General features: G+C 44.2%; 1 protein-coding gene across 3 annotated transcripts in view; it reads right to left on the minus strand.

The window, feature by feature from the left end:
* arhgef19 (Rho guanine nucleotide exchange factor (GEF) 19) overlaps nucleotides 1–17,551 on the minus strand; it is a 122,397-nt gene extending 104,846 nt beyond the window's left edge. The window contains exon 1 of one of the 3 annotated variants that reach the window (XM_059951944.1): nucleotides 16,219–17,551. In XM_059951944.1, the coding sequence (XP_059807927.1) occupies nucleotides 16,219–16,273 (55 nt within the window). In that variant the 5' untranslated portion in view covers nucleotides 16,274–17,551. The remainder of the gene's footprint in view (nucleotides 1–16,218) is intronic. The other 2 variants (XM_059951945.1, XM_059951947.1) reach the window with 2 other exon arrangements.
* Between the last annotated feature and the right edge of the window lie 3,147 nt (nucleotides 17,552–20,698).

A 20,698-nucleotide genomic window follows, 5' to 3' on the forward strand; every position in this document is an offset into this window, starting at 1 on the left:
AGGATAGAAAATCAAGAAACATATATAAATAAATAAGAAAAAAGTATGATACCTTTCGTCCCGACTCAATACCTTTACACAACTTGGCCCTTTATATATCTGATAAGCAACACAAATTACTAAGTTTTGCAACTTGATAATTAAGTTGCATTCCAGCAAATTAAAAAGGCTTCCATAACACAGGCCCTCCATGTAAATAAATGCCACCAACCTCCTAATTAGTGCAGCCAGTTCCTGTACCTCAGGGCTTCTCAAATCACATCACAGCCAATTAAGTGCTTTAGAACTGTAGTCACTGTAATCTTGTAGGATACAAGAGTTAATTTGCTCTCAGTGAAATCCAACAAATAACAATTTGATAATAGTTTGTATTCCAATGATGTCGCTCAAAGGATAATCTCCAAGACAGCACTTCCATGCCTGCTTCATAAAAGCATCCACTACATCCAGTTGAGAGAGCAGAGGTCTCCACGTATCATTGACTGGAAAGTGGGATCTCAGTAATGACTGGATAACCAAACTAAAATTTTAAGGTCAACAACAACATGGATTTATATTGCACCTATAAAATACCAAAATATTCCAAAGGTACTTTACATTCCAAGATACTTCTCAGGAACATTAAGAGACAAGATTTTCTACCAAGTCACATCAAAAAAATAGTAGATGACCAAAGGCTTTGACAAGGAAGTGAAGGGGAAATTTAAAGATGGTAATAGAGTTTGAGAGACAGAAAGGTATAGGAGCAGAATGATAGTCTAGAGTTTTTTTTCACTGCTGTTAAGGCTACCAATGGTTTGTCACGTACCAGAGGCCAGACCTGGAGTCCAGGTATCTTGGAGTAATGCAGGGCTGGAGGAGGGCACAAAAGTAGCGAAGGTTTGAGGCCACAGAGAATCACACAACACAGGTGAGGATTTTAATATAGAAGTGTTGCAGAGGTGGAGAAGGGAAGGAGAGACTTCAGTGATTGTGCCGATGTGCGATCCAAATAACTCACGGTTCTGGAGGAACTTAAAGCCACAGCCTTCCGCTTCAGGATCGGACGTGGTACTAAGAATGCCAAGGGTCAGAAAACTGGAAGGCAAGTACAAATGAAGAATGTATGGAGGAGATGAAGGGCAATGATCAATGTAAATTGTCCCCACTGCAGGTGAGTGATGGGAAAGTCTCAAGAATGTAGCAGTAAATGCATGAAGACTAGAGGGAGAATGCACATTCAATGGGCAAAGTATCCCATTTTGTATCTAAAAAATAAAATAATGCATAGATAATGATAGATACACCGTTTTTTTCCCTTTGTGGGCAATATGTTAGTTTTTTGTGAGAGAGGGGTTTGGGGTTTGATGCTCTAGCTGCCATTTTCCAGGTGGGTGATCTGTCGGTTTTTTTGTGCAAGGGAGGAATTTGGGGGTTTGTGAGTTGTTGTTTCATTTTCTTTCCATGCAGTGCAGTGGGGGTGGTTAATGTTTCTATGGGGGTGGTTAATATCTTTTCTTTCATCAACTTCCGCGGTTTTTCTGTATTTCATGGCTATTTGGAGAAGATGAATCTCAGAGTTGTATTCTGCGTATGTACTTTTATAATAAAAATGAACATTTGAACCTTTAAAAGAAAATATCTAGTTTACGCTAGAGTTGCAGGGGGATGGGAGCCAAAGTGCTAGAACAGACAGTGGAATGGTTGTGGAGAAGGGTGTTGCTAAGCCTACACACAAACTCAGGAATTGAAAGGTTGAGCATGGTGGACTAATGTTCCGAGCCGTGCATGTTTCAATGCAAGGAGTATTGTAAGAAAGGCGGATGAGCTTAGGGCACAGATCAACACGTGGAATTATAACATTCTAGACATTAGTGAGGCCGGACTGGCAGCTCAATGTTCTGGGGTTCCATTGTTTTAGACATGATAAATCAGGAGGGATTTATGGGGAGCGGTGGCATTACTAGTCAGGGAAAGCATCACGGCTGTGCTCAATCAGGACAGACTGGAGAGCTTGTCTAGTAAGGCTTTATGGGTAGAAATGAGGAATAAGAAAGGTACAACTACATTAATGGGATTATATTATAGACCACCAACAGTCCGAGAATTTAGAGGAGCAAATTTGTAGAGAGTTCATAGACTGTTGCAAGAATCATAAGGTTGTGATAGTAGGTGATTTTAACTTTCCACTTAGTGACCTGGGACTCCCATACTGTAACAGGACTGGATGGGATAGAGTTTGTCAAATGTATTCAGGAAAGATTCCTGAATCAGTACATAGAAGTCCCAACTAGGGAGAGTGTGATACAAGATCTCCTATTAGGGAATGAGACAGGGCAGGTGACAGAGATTTGTGTAGGGGAACATTTTGCATCTGATGATCATAATGCCATTAGTTTCCAGGTGCAGTAATTATGGAAACTGATATGGTTCTTGGGCTGAGACCGTAAATTGGAGAGAGGCCAGTTTTGACGGAATCAGAAAGGATCTGGTAAGTGTGGGTTACAACAGGTTGTTTTCTGGCAAAGGCATACTTGATAAGCTGGAGGCCTTCGAAGATGAAATGTTGAGAGTAGAGTTTGTATGTTCCTGATAAAAGGCAAGAAATAACAGGTTTAGGGAATCTTGGCTCAAGAGATATTGATGCCCTGGTTGAAAAAGAAGGTGCATAACGGGCAGGAACAAATGAGGTACTTGAGGGATATAAGAAGTGCAAGAGAACACTTAAGGAGGACATCATGAGGACTAAAAGAAGACATGAGGTTGCTCTAACAAACAAGGTGAAGGAGAATCCTGGGGCTTCTGCAGATATATTCAGAGCAAAAGGATAGTAAGGAACAAGATTGGTCCTCTGGAATATCAGAGTGGTAATCTATGTGTGGAACAGAAAGTGAAGGTGGAGGTTTTAAATGGATTTTTTTGCATCAGTATTTACTTGGGAGATGGACGTGGACTCTGCAGACGTGAAGCAAAGCAGCAACGGAGACACGGACTCTACACAAACTACAGAGGAGGAGGTGTTCTCTGTCTCCAGGCAGATTAGGATGATTAAGTCCGCAGGGTCTGACAAGGTCTTCCCTCAGATCACATGGGAGGCAAATGCAGAAATTGCAGGGGCTCTAGCGGAGACATTTAAAATATTCTTAGCAATTGGTGAGGTGCCTGAGGATTGGAGGATAGCCAATGGTGTTCTTAGTTTAAGAAAGGCTCTAAAGATAAGCCACAAAATTATAGGCTGGTGAGCAGGGGGAAAGTTGTTGTAAGGTATTCCAAGGGACTGGATGTATAAGTATTTGGATAGATCAGGACTAACTGGGGATACTCAACATGGCTTCGTACATGGTAGGTCTTGTCCAACCAATCTAATAGAGATCTTCAAGTAAGTTACCAGGAAAGTTGATGAAGGCAAGGCAGTGGATATTATCTAGTTGGCCTTTAGTTAAATCTTTGACAAGGTCCCATATAGGAGGTTGGTTGAGAAGGTTCAGTCACTTGATATTCAGGATGAGGCAGTAAATTGGATTAGGCATTGGCTTCACGGAATACGTTAGAGAGTGGTAGTAGAGGGTGGTCTCTTTGACTGGAGGGCTGTGACTAATTGTGTGCCTCAAGGATCGATCCTGGGTCCATTGTTGTTTGTCATCTATATCAGTGATCTGGATGATACTGTGGTAAACTGGAACAGCAACTTTGCAGGTGACACCAATATTGGGTGTGTAGTGGACAGCGAGTAAGACTATCAAAACTTGCAGTGGGATCTAAACCAGCTGGTGAAATGGGCTGAAAAATGGCAGATGGAATTTAATGCAGGCAAGTGTGAGATGTTTCACTTTGGTAGGACAAACCAGGGTCGGTCTTACATGGTGAGCAGCGGGGCACTGAGGAGCATGGTAGAACAAAGGGATCTGGTCCATAGTGCATTTAAAGTGGCATCAAAGGTACATAGGGTTGTAAAGAAAGCTTTTGGCACATTGGCCTTCATAAATCAATGTATTGATTACAGGAGCTGGTATGTATTGTTGAAATTGTATAAGATGTTAGTGAGGCCTAATTTGGAGTCTTGTGTCCAGTTTTGGTCACCTACCTACAGGAAAGATGTAAATAAGATTAAAAGAGTGCAGAGAAAGTTTACAAGGACGTTGCCAAGACTTGGAGGACCTGAGTGATAGGGAAAGGTTGAATAGGTTAGGACTTTATTCCCTAGAATTGAGAAGATTGAGGGGAGATTTGATAGAGGTATATAAAATTATGACGGATGTAGGTAGGGTAAATGCAAGTAGGCTTTTTTCACTGAGGTTGAGTGAGACTAGAACTAGAGGTCATGGGTTAAGGGTGAAAGGTGAAATTTTAAGGGGACTATGGGGGAGGGATCTTCTCTCAGAGGGTGGTGAATGTCTGGAACAAGCTGGCAGTGGAAGTGGTAGATTCCGATTCGATTTCAACATTTAAAAAAAATTTGGATAGGTATATGGATGGGGAGGCTGCGAAGGGCTATGGTCCAGGTGCAGGACAATGGGACTGAGCAGATTAAAGGTTTGGCATGGACTAGGTGGGCCAAAGGGCCTGTTTCTGTGCTGGAGTGTTCTGTGACTCTATAATAAATAATATTAAAAAGTTGGTCAAAGAATTGAATCCATTTATGTAGATTCTAATGGAAAATCTTTGTATTGGCAGAGAGACATTCTTACACCAGGGATATCCAAGTCCTGTATTAATTAGCTTGATTGGTTCATGCCTTTGGGTGTTGGGTCTTTCATAACGAGTGGGACATATGTGAATCTGTAATATTCTAAAAAGCCTCAAGTGGTTTGAGAGATGGAATAGTCTCTTTTAGTGTTCTAATTTAGTATTCATCCATCACTGAGGCAACAGATAAAAAATAATCCTTTACACAGTCCAGGATACATGAAGACCGAGAAGGACACCATTTTAACTGGGACGCCACGGAGGTTCTGGCACAGGGAAACACAAAGCAGGCATGAGAATTTTTAAAGGTGTGGTTCTCTTCTGATAACACTATAAACAAACATATCGAGATAGAAGCCATCTACAAACCTCCTTAGAGCCAAAGAATCTCGAGCCAATAGAATTCAAAGGTCAACTGAAGGGGTAGCCAATCAGGACCAAGGCAAGCGAAAGGGGGACTATATAAATGCGAGCACTCCCAGAGAGAAACACAAACGACTACACAGCAAGAATGTCACTTCGCCTGGCGGTGGAACATCTGCAAGCTAATTGCCCAGCTCGGCCAACACCCCAACATCAAATGCCTCAACCTGCCCTACCAAGAAACACCAGCATCCAGGATATGTTTCATCAGAACAAAGCAGCTAATTACAAACTGGCATAATCTTTATTGGTTAGATTACCAAGGTTGACTGGGTTTCCTGGTCTTAATGTCAAACTATACCCCTATTCGAACGCTCCGTTAGACCTGTAAATGGAGATGAAGAGTATTTCCCCAAATACTCTTCTCAACTCGGATCTCCTAGTCAGGCTCATCATACATTATATGCAGAATACACCTAATAATTTGCTGTATCAAGTATTGCGTTGTTGTTCCTCCTCACACCTTGTTGGGCATCGGGTGAGACAGGAATGGGGAATGATGAAGGAGAGGAGGGGTAGTGATGCACCATCAATAACTCTCTCTGAGACATAAAGGCGAGATATCGGCTTTTATTGACTGGAAGAAGGAACAAGCAGTGGTTGACCACCATACTACATCCTGGAGACTGAGAGGCCAGGCTCAGGCCTCAATTGCCTTTATACCGGGGTCTGTGGGAGGAGCCAAGAGTTCACCACAGGTAGTTGGGCCATTATCGGAGATTCGAGAAATCAATACTCATGCCATCAGGTTGGAGGCTACCCAGATGGGATACAAGATGTTACTCCTCCACCCTGAATGTGGCCTCATCACAGAAGTAGTGAAGGCCATGGACTGACATGTCAGAAAATTCTCCTGCAGCATGAGATCATTTCCAACACTGGTCCTAGTCTCTGGAAGCCTATATAATCTTGATATTGGAAAGCAACCATGTTAACTGCACTTCCAGATATAATGCAGTGAAATTTATTCTTAATAGGTATGCAATCAATAAATCTTGATTCCTGAACTCCACACTTTCAAAACACAGCCAAGAACAATAGAGATACAGGAACTGGAATGGGTTATTCAGCCTCTAAAGCAGGGTTTCCCAGCCTGGGGTTCATAGACCCCATGGTTAATAGTAGGAGTCCATGACATACAAAAGGTGGAAACCCCTGCTCTAAACCTTATTGCAACTTTTGATAGACACAAAAGATTCTGCAGAAGCTGGAAATCCAGATTAACACACACAAAATGGAGGAAAAACTCAGCAGGTCAGGCAGCATCTGTGGAAATGAATAAACAATAAACATTTTGGGCAGAGACTCTTCATAAGGACTGGAAAGGAAAGGGGATGAAGCCAGAATAAGGTGGGGGGGGGGGGGAAAGAAGTACTAGTTAGAAGGTTGGCCATGGTTCGGCTGGTAGTGCACACAGTCCTGCCTGTGGGTTCAGCTTTGGAAGTGTTGCCTTGTAAGTGAAGGGTTAAGCTTACTCTCTCAAGTAAGCAGCACAGCTCCTTTGTCATTTACTGAAAGATGATGGAATTACCCCCAGGGCTGTGTCAGTATTTCACAATCAAAATGCTGCTTTCAGGAGTTTGCTGTGCACAAACTGGCTGTTGCATTACCACACTTCCAAACCTCTGAAATAGTATGAAAGGTGCCTCCATAGACTTGTCTTTTCCTTTCATAACTTTCCTTAGTTGGTTTTATACCCTCTTAAGTTTAAAGTTCATTTATTGTCAACACATGTATACTATATACACCCTTGAGATTCGCCTCCTCACAGGCAGCCACAAAACTAAGAAACCCAATAGAGCCCATTGAGAAAGGAAGACTCTCAAACACCCAATTTACAGAAAAAAAAATTGCACCAACTATAAAAATAAGCAAATAGCATTTAGAACTGAAGTTCAAATAACATGAGTCTCCGGCTTGATGTCTTGATTTCCAAACACCCTTTCCCCAGGTAGCCAAAGGCAGTGCTGGCACAATGGTGAAGTTCACTACTAATATTGACACCATCTTCTCTTCATTGTATTTACAACACAGAAACAAACATGTCATCCAGGAAGTCCATGCTAATGTTTTTTTTTGCTCCAGACAGGCAACCTCATCTCAACCATCAAGAAACATTTCCAGTCCTTTCTCTCCTCACTCATGTATTTGACTAGGTTTGTCTTAAATATGCCCACGTTAATTGCCTTCCATTTTGATAGCACATTGCACATTCTAACCAATGCTCGGCAAAAATGTTTCTCCTGAATTCTTTATTGAACTTATTAGTTATTATTTCATAATTAAGGCTTCTGGTTCTTGCATTCCACTGCAAATAGAAATATCTGTCCTATCTTGCCCTTACAGCATACTTAAGCACTCTTACAACTCTGTCCCCAGTATCCTCTTCTCAGCTTGTTCAATTTTTCCTGATAATTATAACCTTTGCCAGATGATCTAAAGTTGGGAAATCTTTTCTACTTTTTTTTAACCAGTATTTCATTTCAATGATTGTAGAAAGTCTGGTTCAACAATTATAAATAAATTTAAGTTTAGTCATAGGGAGATACTTCATGAAACAGGCCCTTCAGCCTTCAGCCCATGTTATCCATCAACAACCCATTACACCAATACCACGTGATTCCCGTTTCTTTTATTCTGCCTATATTCTCATTAACTTCCCCCTTCCCGGATTCTACTACTTACCTAAGGGGAATTCTTTATGCTGGCCAATTAACCTCACCAAGCCACAGGTCACTGGGATGTGGGAAGAAACCGAAACGTCCAGAGGAGACTCCCGTGGTCAAATTCCCAGCGGACAGGACCCAAGCTTAGGACTGAACCTGGTCTCCAGCACTGTTAGGCAGCTGCTGTATTAACTGTGCTATTGTGCCACTTATGCTCCCATTCACAAATCTGGCCAGTTAACAACAGACACTTCCTGTGACATCCCTTAAAATTCAGCCTCTTCTGAAATCTTGATCGTAGCTCATATTTCTCCCCTGTGTATCTTGCCACAGTTCCTACCAGGTTGTTAACTGATTTTTGCTCACTTCTGATCATTACAGCCAGCATGGTTTGTCCCTTGTTGGTTTAAGGATATATTACTCCAGTAAAGTCTCAAATCCACTTAGGAATTCAGTGCCTGTGGGATTAAAGGTATCCAGCTTCACTCAGCCTGTATATATATATTTTTTTTAATCGCAGTTTCCAGTTTTTACTGAACTGTTTTTGCGACAACTAATGTTGGTAGTTATCCCTCACATTAAGTTCTAATTCATGTTGGTAAGTCTGTAGATGTCCGACGTATGTTTTTTTTTTCAAAATTCCTCCCTTCTAGCCAGTGTGTACTATGCCGTTCTACATTTCACATTTGCTTATGACATCATGTCTCTGCTGGATCTCAAAGCAAATGTCCCCAAACCCATTCCCATTTCCAGCCCAATTCCTCTACATGGCCACCAACTCCCCCTGCTTCTCCTGTCACCCACCTGCCATAGGAACGACTTAGAGGTACCACTTAATCTACCAGCCAGCACATCTCTGGGAGGTAGGGAGGGAAGCCACTAGTCGCGGATAACATGCAACTACACAGAGACAGCAGTGGGGGCCAGCATCAAACTCGGGTTGCTGGAGTTTTGGGACAGTTACACTCTCTGCCACCATGTCTCCTTCTGCTGCTTCTCTTCTTCCAATTGCTCTGTCCTTTGGAAACACCTTTTACCAGAGATATTCGCCTGCCTATTTGTTGTCATTGCTGGGGGTGGTAGTGGGGATAAGCTCCCACTACCTATAAGGTGCTCCAAGTGGCTTCTAACAGCCTCTGACAACCAAGTCCAAGTCTTGGCCTTCACGTATGGCTTAGTTACTAGGCCCAGTGGAACTGTTTCTACTGACAAGTGGAGGGGCAAAGGCAGACCACTGGTGCCTCAAAACCAGTTGCTTCAGGCAGGTGGGGCTCATCAGTCATGGTCGGCAGGCCGCCTAGAAGAAGGAGATCTCTGATTTTAAACCTCCGCTGCCTTGCAGCCAAACCCACCCATGGGAAAGGCTTCGGGAGTAAACCTCGAGGAAGGAATCTGGAGCCAGGGTCCCTAAGGCAGTTTGATGTTGTTTACAACTTCACTCTGGCAACCTCTACGACGACACTGGTACCGAGCTGTATCAGTGCTTGCCCTTCCCTTGGACTACATCAGTGACGTGGAGAGGGGGAACCTGCTGCATGGGCAGTAGCTGGTTCTTCAAATCTTCCCACCCAGAGGGCACAGTCCACCAGAGGCACAAACCCATGATCCCCTGGGCTCGATGCTGCCCGCCACTACTACTGTATGTGTACAAAGGTCAATGATAACCCTCAATCACATCCCGTGATGCACATTTCAAGCTTGCTTATTTTCATCCTGATGCAATGTCCTTTGCATGCATTGTTCTGATTTGACAACAGGCTTGCCCCTTCCTGTTTAGCTTAACACAATTTTATTTACACACTCCGTGCCCTTCACTTGAATAAAACCCAAGGAAGGAGAGGAATACTCCAAGGAAATAGTTCACCATGGAGTGAAACAGGTTTTCAAGTAAGGTTTAGTAAGGTTTTCAAGGGGAATCAATGGAAGAAGCAACATATATACTATAAGAAGCCAAGATAACATTGTAGGGCGTAAACAATGAGGCACATGAAGCTTTCAGAGATCTCCTGATTTAGCAAGTAGCTGTTAAGTGACTGTCCTGATCATCCAGAAGGCAGGTAGTGTCGGGTCACCACTTTATTAAAGTAGTTGGGTCGAGAGAAATCATCTCCTATGAATGCAGTGCAGGCAGTCCCTGGGTTGTGTAAGGGTTCTGTTCACAAGTACTGTCCCTACGCTGGTTTCTCTGTAAATCAGAAGCGCCAGCTTTCTGCAGTAACCTTTATCATACCACTTCACTGTACGCCTTTCATTTAACTGAATAAATGTGAAACCTGTGGTTTCAGTCTTCGAGGCCAACTTCAGTAGGGTGAACCCACGGAAAGCATCCAGCCCAGACGACGTAACTGGCCGAGTACTAAAGGCTTGTGCCGATCATCTGGCTGTGGTGCTCACTGAGATCGTTGACATCTCGCTTCGTCAGTCTGAGGTACCCACCTGCTTCAAGCAGGCTTCAATTATACCGGTGCCATGGAAGAATGTGATAGTCTGCCTCAGTGACTATGGTCCAGTACATCCACTGTGATAAAGTGGTTTGAGAGAAAGGTAATGAAACATATCAACTCCTGCCTGAGGAGCAACTTGGACCCACTCCAATTTGCCTACCGTCACAACAGGTGCCATTTCATTGGCTCTTCACTCAACCTGGAACATCTGGACAGTGAAGATCCACGTATCAGGATGTTCTTCATTGAGTACAGCTCTGCATTCAATACCATCATCCCCTCAAAACTAATCAATAAGCTCCAAGACCTAGACTTCAGTACCTTCTTGTCCAAACGATCCTCGATTTCCTCACTTGCAGAACCCAGTCAGTGCTGTTCCCTCTAACCTATGACTGCACAGTAACTGAAATGCTCCCACACACATAGCCCGTTTTGCTGCACGGCCAGAATTTTCTTTTATGTAATGATAATGTAATCTTGAATGTATATTAGTATAGGTTTGAAATCTGTGATAATACAATTGTGAAATACCCTGTAATTAATTGTGTTAATGAATATAATCCATTAATTTTCTAAATAATAAACACACAACAAGCTTTACTTTGAAACAGTTTAGAGCTTCAATGTATTTAAGTTGTCAGTGTTTCAAGGTACGACACTGCTACAAACTGTAACAATAAACACAGAACGGAAGTCTGGAGCTCACCATTAATACACCACTGGACGTTTGAATGCCGACGCCATCAGGTCAAAACATTGTATTTTTGCCATTGTGCCTGTCAGTTTTTTTGACTATCTGACATTGTTTACTTGTGTTGTGGGTTGTGGTTTGTGTTTCTTTGATATGCAGATTACAAAAAAAAATCATTTGAAGTGCCACGCAGTTTTCAGACCGTGTAAAAAAATTCCTGCTCAGGGCAATCTTTGTTTGGTCTGTATGGGTGTAAAAAACTTAGAGGGAATGTTGCCAGTCAGTTCAGATTGACAACAATTTGCATATAGGAGGGAGACTGAAAATCTGGCTGAGTGGTGCCATAACACCAACCTCTCACTCAATGTCAGCAAGACCAAGGAACTGATTATTGACTTCAAGAGGAGAAAACCAGAGGTCTACGAGCCAGTTCACTCAGAGGTGGAGAGAGTCAGCAACTTTAAATTCCTCAGCATTACCATTTTCAGAGGATCTGTACTAGATCCAGCACATACCTGCCATTACAAAGAAAGCATGAATAAGAAGTTCATGAAGATTCAGCATGTCATGTAAAATTCTGAAAAACTTCTATAGATGTGCGTTGGAGAGTGCTTCATGACCTAGTATGAAAACACTAATGCTCTTGAACAGAAAAGCCTGCAAAGAGTAGTGGATACAGTCCAATCTAGCATGGTCCACCACTGAGCACAACCACATGGAGTGCTGTCACAGGAAAGCAGCAACCGTCATCAAGGACCCCCCCACCATCCAGGCCATGCTCCCTTCTGGTTGCTGCTGGAAGGATGTACAGTAGCCTCAGGACCCACATCACCAAGTTCAGGAATAATTGTTATCCCTCAACCACCAGACTCTTCAACCAGTGGGGGTAACTTCATTCACCCCAACATTGAGGTCCTCTTTCAAGAACTCTTCATCTCATGTTCTTGATAATTATTGCTTATTTGTTTATTATGATTATTTTACTTAACTTTGTTTTTGTGAATGCCCACAAGAAAATGAATCTCAGGGTTGTATATGGTGACATATATGTATTTTTACAATATGTGATGTCAAGTCCAACTCTTTGTGACCTCATGGACTCCTACACAAGCCTTCTTGTTGGAAACCACCTCTCTAAGATCCCTCAAGGTCATACACATTGTTTGAGTAATATTATCTATCCATTGTAGCCTCTGTCACCCTCTCTTTCTTTTACCTTCTATTTTACCAAACGTGAGAGTTTTCTCCAAGGAATTCTGTCTTCTCATGATGTGGCCAAAATATTTGAGCTTTTGACTCATGATCAAATCTCCAAGTGAGCAGTCTGGCTGTACTTCTTCAAGTATTGACTTGTTGGATCTTTATTTTGTTCATTTATTGAGATACAGCACAGTATAGGCCCTTCCAGCCCTTTGGGCCGTGTTGCCCAGCAACCCCTCGATTTAATCCTAGCCCAATCACAGGACAGTTTACGATGACCAATTAACCTATCAACCTATCATCTTTGGACTGTGGGAGGAAACCCACGCAGTCATGGGGAGAATGTACACACTCCTACAGGCAGCGGCAGGAATTAAAGCCAGGTCACTGGTATTTGAATACAACCTCACGACCTATAATTAAACTAATTTAACATACACTAAATCTATTCATTAATGAAGAACATGAGACATTTTATTATTATTATTATTATTACTAGCTTGAAAACTGTTTGGAAAATACTTGAGAGAATTTGTCAGATTTCCACAACTTTTAGCTTGGGGTAGTCCTGCATGACTTTGATCACATCACCCGCTGTACATTTGCGGATATGTGGTGGAAAGCAAGTGGTGGAATGAATAAAGATGAAAATCAGAACACGTACTGACAGCAGTACTACGGTAACACTCAGGTCAGACAGTAAATAAAATTGAGTGATATTCCCAAAAGGGCAGAGGTTGACAGATTAGTGATTAGTCAGGGCATGAAGGGATACGGGGAGAAGGCAAGAGACTGGGGCAGAGAGGAAATATGGATCAGCCATGATGAATTGGAGGAACAGACTCGATGGGTCAAATGGCCTAATTCATCTCTTATTTCTTAAGGTCTTATGGAAGGCAGTCTGAATAACATGAAGATCCATCACAAGCAGAATCCTAGCTCTTGGATTTGATTTGCATCTAAAACTATTTTGTAATATTTTCATTACATATGAACATCAGAGGTAGAAACAGAAGTAGGCCATTCAGTCCATTGGGCTGGTTCCACCATTCAAAAAGATAATCATCTTTTATTGCAGCACCACTTACCTGCACTAGCCCTATATTCCTTAAATCCCTTATGATCTAAAATCTGGCTACTGGCTGGATTGCAGGAAAAAGTAAGCTAGTTAAATTTCTCCAAGGAGAAAACGAAAGAAAGACAGATGCTGGAAGCACTCAGAATCTATGGGAGGTGAGAGTTTTCTAAAACATTACCCCTTTTCCTCTTTCCACAGATACTGCCTGATCTGCAGAGTTTTTGCACCTTTTCTTTTAAATTTCAGATTTCCAGAACATGCAGTTTTCTGATTTTCATTTATCAAGAAAGATGTTGCCTTTTGCAGCACCCATCACAACCCACTGTCACTGATGCAGTATCGTAAAGGACAGATGTGAGGGGAAAGATCAAACTATTTCACCCGATCTTACAGACAACTGTCCACTCATCACGGGATGCTAGGAACATCCACCGGCCTATTCGAAAATATCCTGTTTTCAGAGCCCAGCACATCCAATAGGACCACACTCACTGGCCACTTTATTAGGTATCTCCTGTACTTAAATCTATAAGGGCTTGTTTATGGACATCTGCTGCTGTGGCCCATCTACTTCAAGGTTCAATGCGCTGTGTGTTCAGAGATGCTCTTCTGCACACCACTGATGACATGTACTCTTATTTGAGTTATTGTGACCTTCCTCTCAGCTTGAACCAGGCTGGCCGTTCTCCTCTGACCTCTCTCATTAACAACGTGTTTTCACCCACGGAATTGCCACTCACTGGATTTTTTTTTTTTGTTTCTAGCACCATTCTCTGTAAACGTTAGAGATTGTTGTGCATGAAAATCCCAGGAGATCAGCAGTTTCTGACTCAGCCAATCCATCTGGCACCAACAGTCATTCCACGGTCAGAATCACTTAGATCACATTTCTTCCCCATTCTGAACAACAACTGAATCTCTTGACCATGTCTGCATGCTTTTATACATTGAGTTGCTGCCACATGATTGGCTGATTAGATATTTGCATTAAGGAGCGGGCCTACAGGTATGCCTGGGCACTGAGTGTAGTTTGAATAGAAGTAAATCTGCATTGCAAAAAAGGAATTTTAAAACATTTGTTTTGTGACTTTGGTTTTGTTGCTGAATTTCTGTGCCCTTTGACTCCAACAGCTACGTTTATGTTTACTTTTAACAGGCAGGCAAAGTTGAAAGGTCACCCTGGGCCTGGCAATCTGATTCGATTTGAAGCTGTCCAACCCCGACACTGACAGGACCACAATGGAGTCGATGCACTTCCTATTGTTTCGCCGAGATATCTCAAGACAAGGCAAGCAATTTAATCAATATTCTTGATTAAATGCAGTGAGGAATGAGTCAGTCTCTGAGTCACTTAATTCTTTGGGAGGAACTGGACCAGCAAAGATTAGTGAAAACTCAGTCTCGGTCAAAGCGATTGTTTTGGGGCAAATTCAGCTGTTTCTACTCGGGGCAGCAAGGTTCCGGTACCCTTGGTCAGATTTCAGTTCAAGCCCAGGATTTTGCTAGTTAACTATACACAGCCAACAAGAACCTTGGCAACTGAAAGGCAGGCAGAGGCCCTGTTGCTTTGCCAGTGATGGAACCCCACATTAGAAGGAAGAGTTATTACTGAAGGGCCGGTGTCGGCCGCCAAGGAACGCTCATGAGGGGTGGTAGCTGACTTCAACGGCCATGGTGCGCTTACAACTCAGTTCACCTTTCGGGGCAGAAGGGAAGTGCTAATGAGCGTTGGGCTGGCCAACGCGGCTCAGTGGAAGTCGTCGCCGATAATGAAGAGGGTAGAAAGAAGGGAAGAGTCTTTCGGGCTGAGTTCCAAAGTCTACTCCCTACTGACCCCCGTCCCCGGACACAAAATGTCCTGGTACAGAGGGCTGCCCCCTCCCGTGCACCTCTGAAGTACCATCCAGGATTCCAGCCAGCAGACAGGGAGCTGAGCAGCTCATTTTTCAGCACCAGTACAAGCCAGGGGTATTAAATTCCTCCAGCTCCATCCGTGTTTACTTTCAGGTGAAGGGATGCCAGTAACATCACAACATGGCGGCAGCACCGGCCTTAAACTGGGGAGTCCCACGGTAGAAAACTCAAACGAGGCACCCGTCCTCCCTCGCCAGCCATGTAACCCTTACACAGGAGTGAAGGTATCTCACTGACTCCGACCGTCCTACAAGAGCGCTGACTGTACTGAAGAGAGGCGTCTAGTCAAAACCCCCATCATATAAGCATAATCTCTTTCCAGACAGGGTAGAAGTTACCTTCCAATTATACAGTGGAGAGGCTAGCTACCTGTCCAGCACAGGGTTCTGTTTATTTTTTTACAGTGGTGGCGAGGTTAACTCTCAGACCCTAGCCGTGTAACACTAGCTCCGCTGGAGCAGTTTACCCGAAAGACCCTGGCCGTTCAACGCAAGCCCTGTCTATTCAGCGAAGAACTTGTCACAATCTCAGTACAATAGAGAGGTTACCTGCGAGGCCCTGGGTATGTAAGGCAAACTTTGTTTACACAGCGGAGAAATGCCTGTCGGACCCCTGCCCTGTAACACAAGCTCGGTGCTGAGGCGACCTGTCAAAACCCCTGGCGTGTAACAAAAGCGACGGTGTTTCTGAACAAGACAAGCGACCTTTCTGGACCCAGTAATCTCCCCTGATCTTAACCTTTACCTCCAAACGTGGCTGCCTTACAACGCGAATAAAGAAGTACTTTAAAGCTTAAAGAGGATTTCACTCAGCTGGGTTGTATCTGAATGCAGAAAGAAGGTAGAAACGAGCCGGCTCAGCTCACGCCGACTCCCCGGGCCAGGTGTCCGGGGACTTGGCTTGCTAATTTTCTTTTAAAACCGCGCTTGAGGTAAGGGAACGCTTTGCATAAATCGCAGCACGAAGTCACGCCGACTGCTCCAGCTTCCCCAAGGGAGATGGGCTGGCTTACTCGCAGGCTCGCCCACTTGAACCGTAGTCAAGCGGCGCTCAGCCCGATCCACAGGGTCGGCGACTCCGGAATGCAGCCGACTTCCCCGCGGCGGGCTGAGCTGAGCGAGTCCGCCGATCGCTTACCTCCCAGTCGCTGCCGTTTCCTGCCTTGCCTAGTCCTCCGGTGCTCCAAGTCCATTTCGCAGGCTGCGCCCGGGGTTGGCGGTGTTAATAGCTCCAGAGCAATCGCTGTAGGTCCCCATGTACGCCGCCGCCGGAGCAGAAAACGGGGACTGAAGCCCAAAACAAACGGCTTGCCCAGCTCTCAGCAGACACCCTGACATTCCTTATCGACAGACTTGCATGATCTGTGCTCTCAGCACCTGCTGCCCGACCGCGAAGTGAGTTTCCTCCCGCTGCGGGCGGTCCACTGTGGAAGGAGCCCGTTCTCACTCTCCGGGTTGCGCGCAAGGCGAGAGCGCTGTGCTAACATGCCTCGTATCCTCCTCCCACTGAAGAGTCTCAAACAAGTTCTACTGGTGTGGAGCGGTGCAGGCACAAGGGAGGTTGAGTTAATGTACAGTCTGCAGGTAACATTCGGAGCTATTTAGGAGCCAGTGCCCACGGGGGAATATGCAAATAATGTAAACCAGCTTGTCCAAGTAAATAATAAACGATCGATAAGTGTGGAACAACAACAGAACAAAATCGCTGCGATTGACAAATCAGGTCATTTAAGACGCTCAGACCAAACTTCACTCTCAGGAGCTACACCATGAGGCGTCGTGTTCGTGCCAACGCGAGAGGCGGCCAGGAGACATTTATTCCCGTGTGGTAGTGGGTCTTCCGCTCGAATTCATTCTAATTTAGTAAACCTTTTTTCCCTTGCTCTGAGTTTCGACCTATTATATAAGCACCTGAATCCGAACAGGTACGGCGCAGAATGAAAATGACCGTCGTGGGCTGCGAACGACGCCCCGACGGTCTCTCACATCGTACGCTCGCAGTTACTTTGCGGAAAGCGCCCTTTTACTTAGCCGAGTTCGGAGGAAGCGGCAGCGTTGACGGGTGTTAACTGTCAGCCGAGGGAAAGTGGCATATCTGATCAGAATCTGTTTCACTTTGTTTCACATTTGCATTTGCCCTTCGTCTGTGATCAATTATAGTCATCTCTCAAATGCTCGGCAGACCCTGCAGACAGAGGGACAGCTAATGTCTACGGACAGAGTATTACAAGGCCCACTAAACTGGGGAAAACCTTCAATTACGTCCGGACATGAAACCATTGGTTTCTAAAGAAGGGTGTCCAACCCCAGACGTTCCTCTTTCCAGCGAAATTGTCTGGCCTACTGAGCTTTTCTTGAATTGGTTCAATGGTCCTATTTAATATCAGAGAAGGTATGCAATGTTCAAACCTGAAATTCCTACTCTTCACAGACATCCAGCAAACAAAAGGAAGACAAATGACAACAACATTTTAGAACCCCAAAGCCCCCTCCCACGCACAAGCCTCAACCCTCCCCACTCCCTCTGCACCCACCCCCCAGCGGCCACAGCCCACCAAGCAAGCACTGTTTTGGATTTCCTGCACGTGTTCCTGTTCTAGACCCTGGCAGCCAATGCCTCCCCTCTGCACCTGGATCCCTCCTGAACGACAGACCGCAAGCATTAAGGATTGGCAGCAACATCTCTGCCGCAGTTCTTCCGAATACCGATCTCCACAAGGTTACACCCTCAGCTCCCTCTACATACATGACTGTGTGGTCTGGTTCTCTTCTAACTAAGTATCCCTGGTAGACCTTATCTCAAATAATCACGAGCCCAAGTGCAGGAACGCGATAGTAGCATGACAAGGACATTTCCCTCAGTGTTAGCAAAGCAAGGGGGCTGGTCATTGACGGGAGAGTGGTGTCAGATTCCCCTGTCTGCATCAGTGGTGTTGGGAGCATCAAGTTCCTAGGAGTGAACATCACCAATAGTCTGTCCTGGTCCAACGACATAGTGTCACAGCCAGGAAAGCTGACCAATGTCTCTACCTCTTCAGGAGGCTGAAGATATTTAGTGTTTCCATTGACTCTCACCAGTTTTTTTAAATGCTTCAAAGAAAATATCCTATCTAAGTACAACACCTGCTCAGCACGTGGCTGCAAAGAGCTGCAGAAAATTGTGGACACAGCTCCACACGTCACAAAATCCAGCCTCCCCTCTATGGACTCACTGCCTCAGTACAGTAGCCAGCATAATCAAGGACCCAACCCACACTGGACATTCTCTCTTCCCCCACTGGGTAGAAGATGCAGAAGCCTGAAAGAAGGCTCAAGATCAGTGTCTACCCCACTATTAAGCTGTTTCCTGATACAACAAAGATGGACTCTTGACCTCACAATCTACCTCATTATGATCTTATACCTTACAGTTTACCTGCTTTTACTGTGATTTTTCTGAAGCGGTTACATTTTATTCTTCATTGTAGTTGTTTTTAAACCTTGTTCTACCTCAATGCATCATGTAATAATTTGATCTGTATGAACAACATGCAAGACACGTTCTTGACCGTATCTTGGTCCACACAGCAATAATAAACCAATTCTAATTCCAATTCCACCTGCCGCTTTTTCCTCTCCCATTTTCACAGATCTACTTTATGTTACCCACATTGCCATCAATCCCCAGATTATATTCTCTTTAGAGTTTAGACACAGGTAAAACTCTCACAGGGTTTATCAGCGTCCATGCAGGATTGCTGTGCCTCCTGACAGAGAGGTCTATAAGTTGGACCTGAACCATTCAGGGCTAAGATATAAAACAATTTCTTCACCCAGACAGTAGCTAGTCATGGGATGGGCCAGTGGAGGCTCGTTCACTGATTGCATTCTAGGATCTAGGATTTCCCTTGAAAATAGTCAAAGGGATGGAGGGATTATGGAAGGGGAAAAGGTTAGCCATGACATGAATGAAGCCAAGCAGGCACGAGGAGCCCAGTGGCCTCCTACAGCTTCTATTTCTTCCTCCTGTGATGGCGCAAAGCAAAAGGATATTCCAGTTCAGAGAATCAACTTATCATGGTAGAGCCACCGTGAACGACAAAGGCAGTCACATCCTAGAACTCACGAAAAAACACTGAACGAACTCAGGTTAGGCAGCATCTATGGAAAGGAATAAACTATCAAATTTTTGAGCCGAGACTTTTCATCAGGACCAGCTTCTCCGGCATCATCAGAATCTCTTGATCCAGGAGCTACTGTCCTAGAGAAGTGGGGACAATGGTATTCTCATTTCGTATAATGAATTGCACTAATTGAAGTAGTAAGCAGTACCTGTAGAAGTAGTAGAGGCCAGTTCAGTTGTGTCATTTAAGGTAAAATTGGATAGGTATATGGACAGGAAAGGAGTGGAGGGTTATGGGCTGAGTGCGGGTAGGTGGGACTAGGTGAGATTAAGAGTTCGGCACGGACTAGGAGGGCCGAGATGGCCTGTTTCCATGCTGTGATTGTTATATGTTATATAAAAAAATACACTGATTATTGTTACACAGTCAAGCACAATTGTCACTGCATGCAGAGCAATCTTAAACAGCAGCCAGTAAAAGGGTTGATCAATCTGTTTTTGATAAAGTTGAAAATAGTCTCCTTCCCCCTCTTCTCATTGAGTTAGAGATCCACTTGACAAAGGCGGCCATGGGCTTACTTTATCATCTCAGGTAAATTCCATAACAAAATATCAATCTGTCCAATAGGCCAAAGTGCAGGAGTAGGGTCTGGAATTACAACTTATCGACTGAGCCAAGTTAGCACACAGTAGCCCTGAGTGCTTCTGTCTTAAGGGGTGTGAATTTCAGTTGATTTTATCCCATAAGAACCAGCTGCAGCAGGCGGTAGCCAGGGCCAACTCTTTCAAATGTGGCTTGGCAGTTACTAGCGTAAAAGCTCTTGAAGTAATTATGCTTAGGAATCCAGATCCAAGATTTTCCACAGCCTGATTAACGGAGACTTCAGCAGTCCTGCTTTGGCACTTAAGGCTGGCTAGATGTCATCTGACAAGGAATATGTATTTAGGAATGAGGAGCAGGTTAATTAAAATTGAACTGCCTATGAATTCCAGCAGAGTTCCATTGTTTAATGCAGGGTCTTTGCATGGAGAGGGAAGAGCACACTTACAATCTTCCCAATCCACCTTGGTTTGCGAGCTGTAGAAACAGTTCAAAATTCAAAGTAAGTTTATCAAAGCACACATTCATTTCTTAAAGGCAATCACAGGACCAAAGAAATACAATAGAATCAACGGAAAACTACACACAAAGACTGACAAGCATCCAATGTGGAAAGGAAGACAAACTACAAAGACATTTTTTAAAAATAAACCAACAATACTGAGAACATGAGTCGTAGGTTGTTGATTTCGTTCAGAGTTGAGGTGAGTGAAGTTCTCCACGCTGGTCCAGGAACCTGATGGTTGCAGAGTAAGAACTCTTCCTGAACCTGGTGGTGTGGGACTTACAGCTGCTGTACCTCCTTCCCGATGACAGCAGCGAGAAGAGAGTGTGGCCTGGGTGGTGGGCGGCCTTGATGATGGATCCTGCCTTTTTTTTTTTGGCTCAGTTTTGGGGAGGGCCCTTCCTGGGCTG

This window comes from Hypanus sabinus, chromosome 27, assembly GCF_030144855.1.
Source record: "Hypanus sabinus isolate sHypSab1 chromosome 27, sHypSab1.hap1, whole genome shotgun sequence".
In the NCBI taxonomy this organism is placed as follows: Eukaryota; Metazoa; Chordata; class Chondrichthyes; order Myliobatiformes; family Dasyatidae; genus Hypanus; species Hypanus sabinus.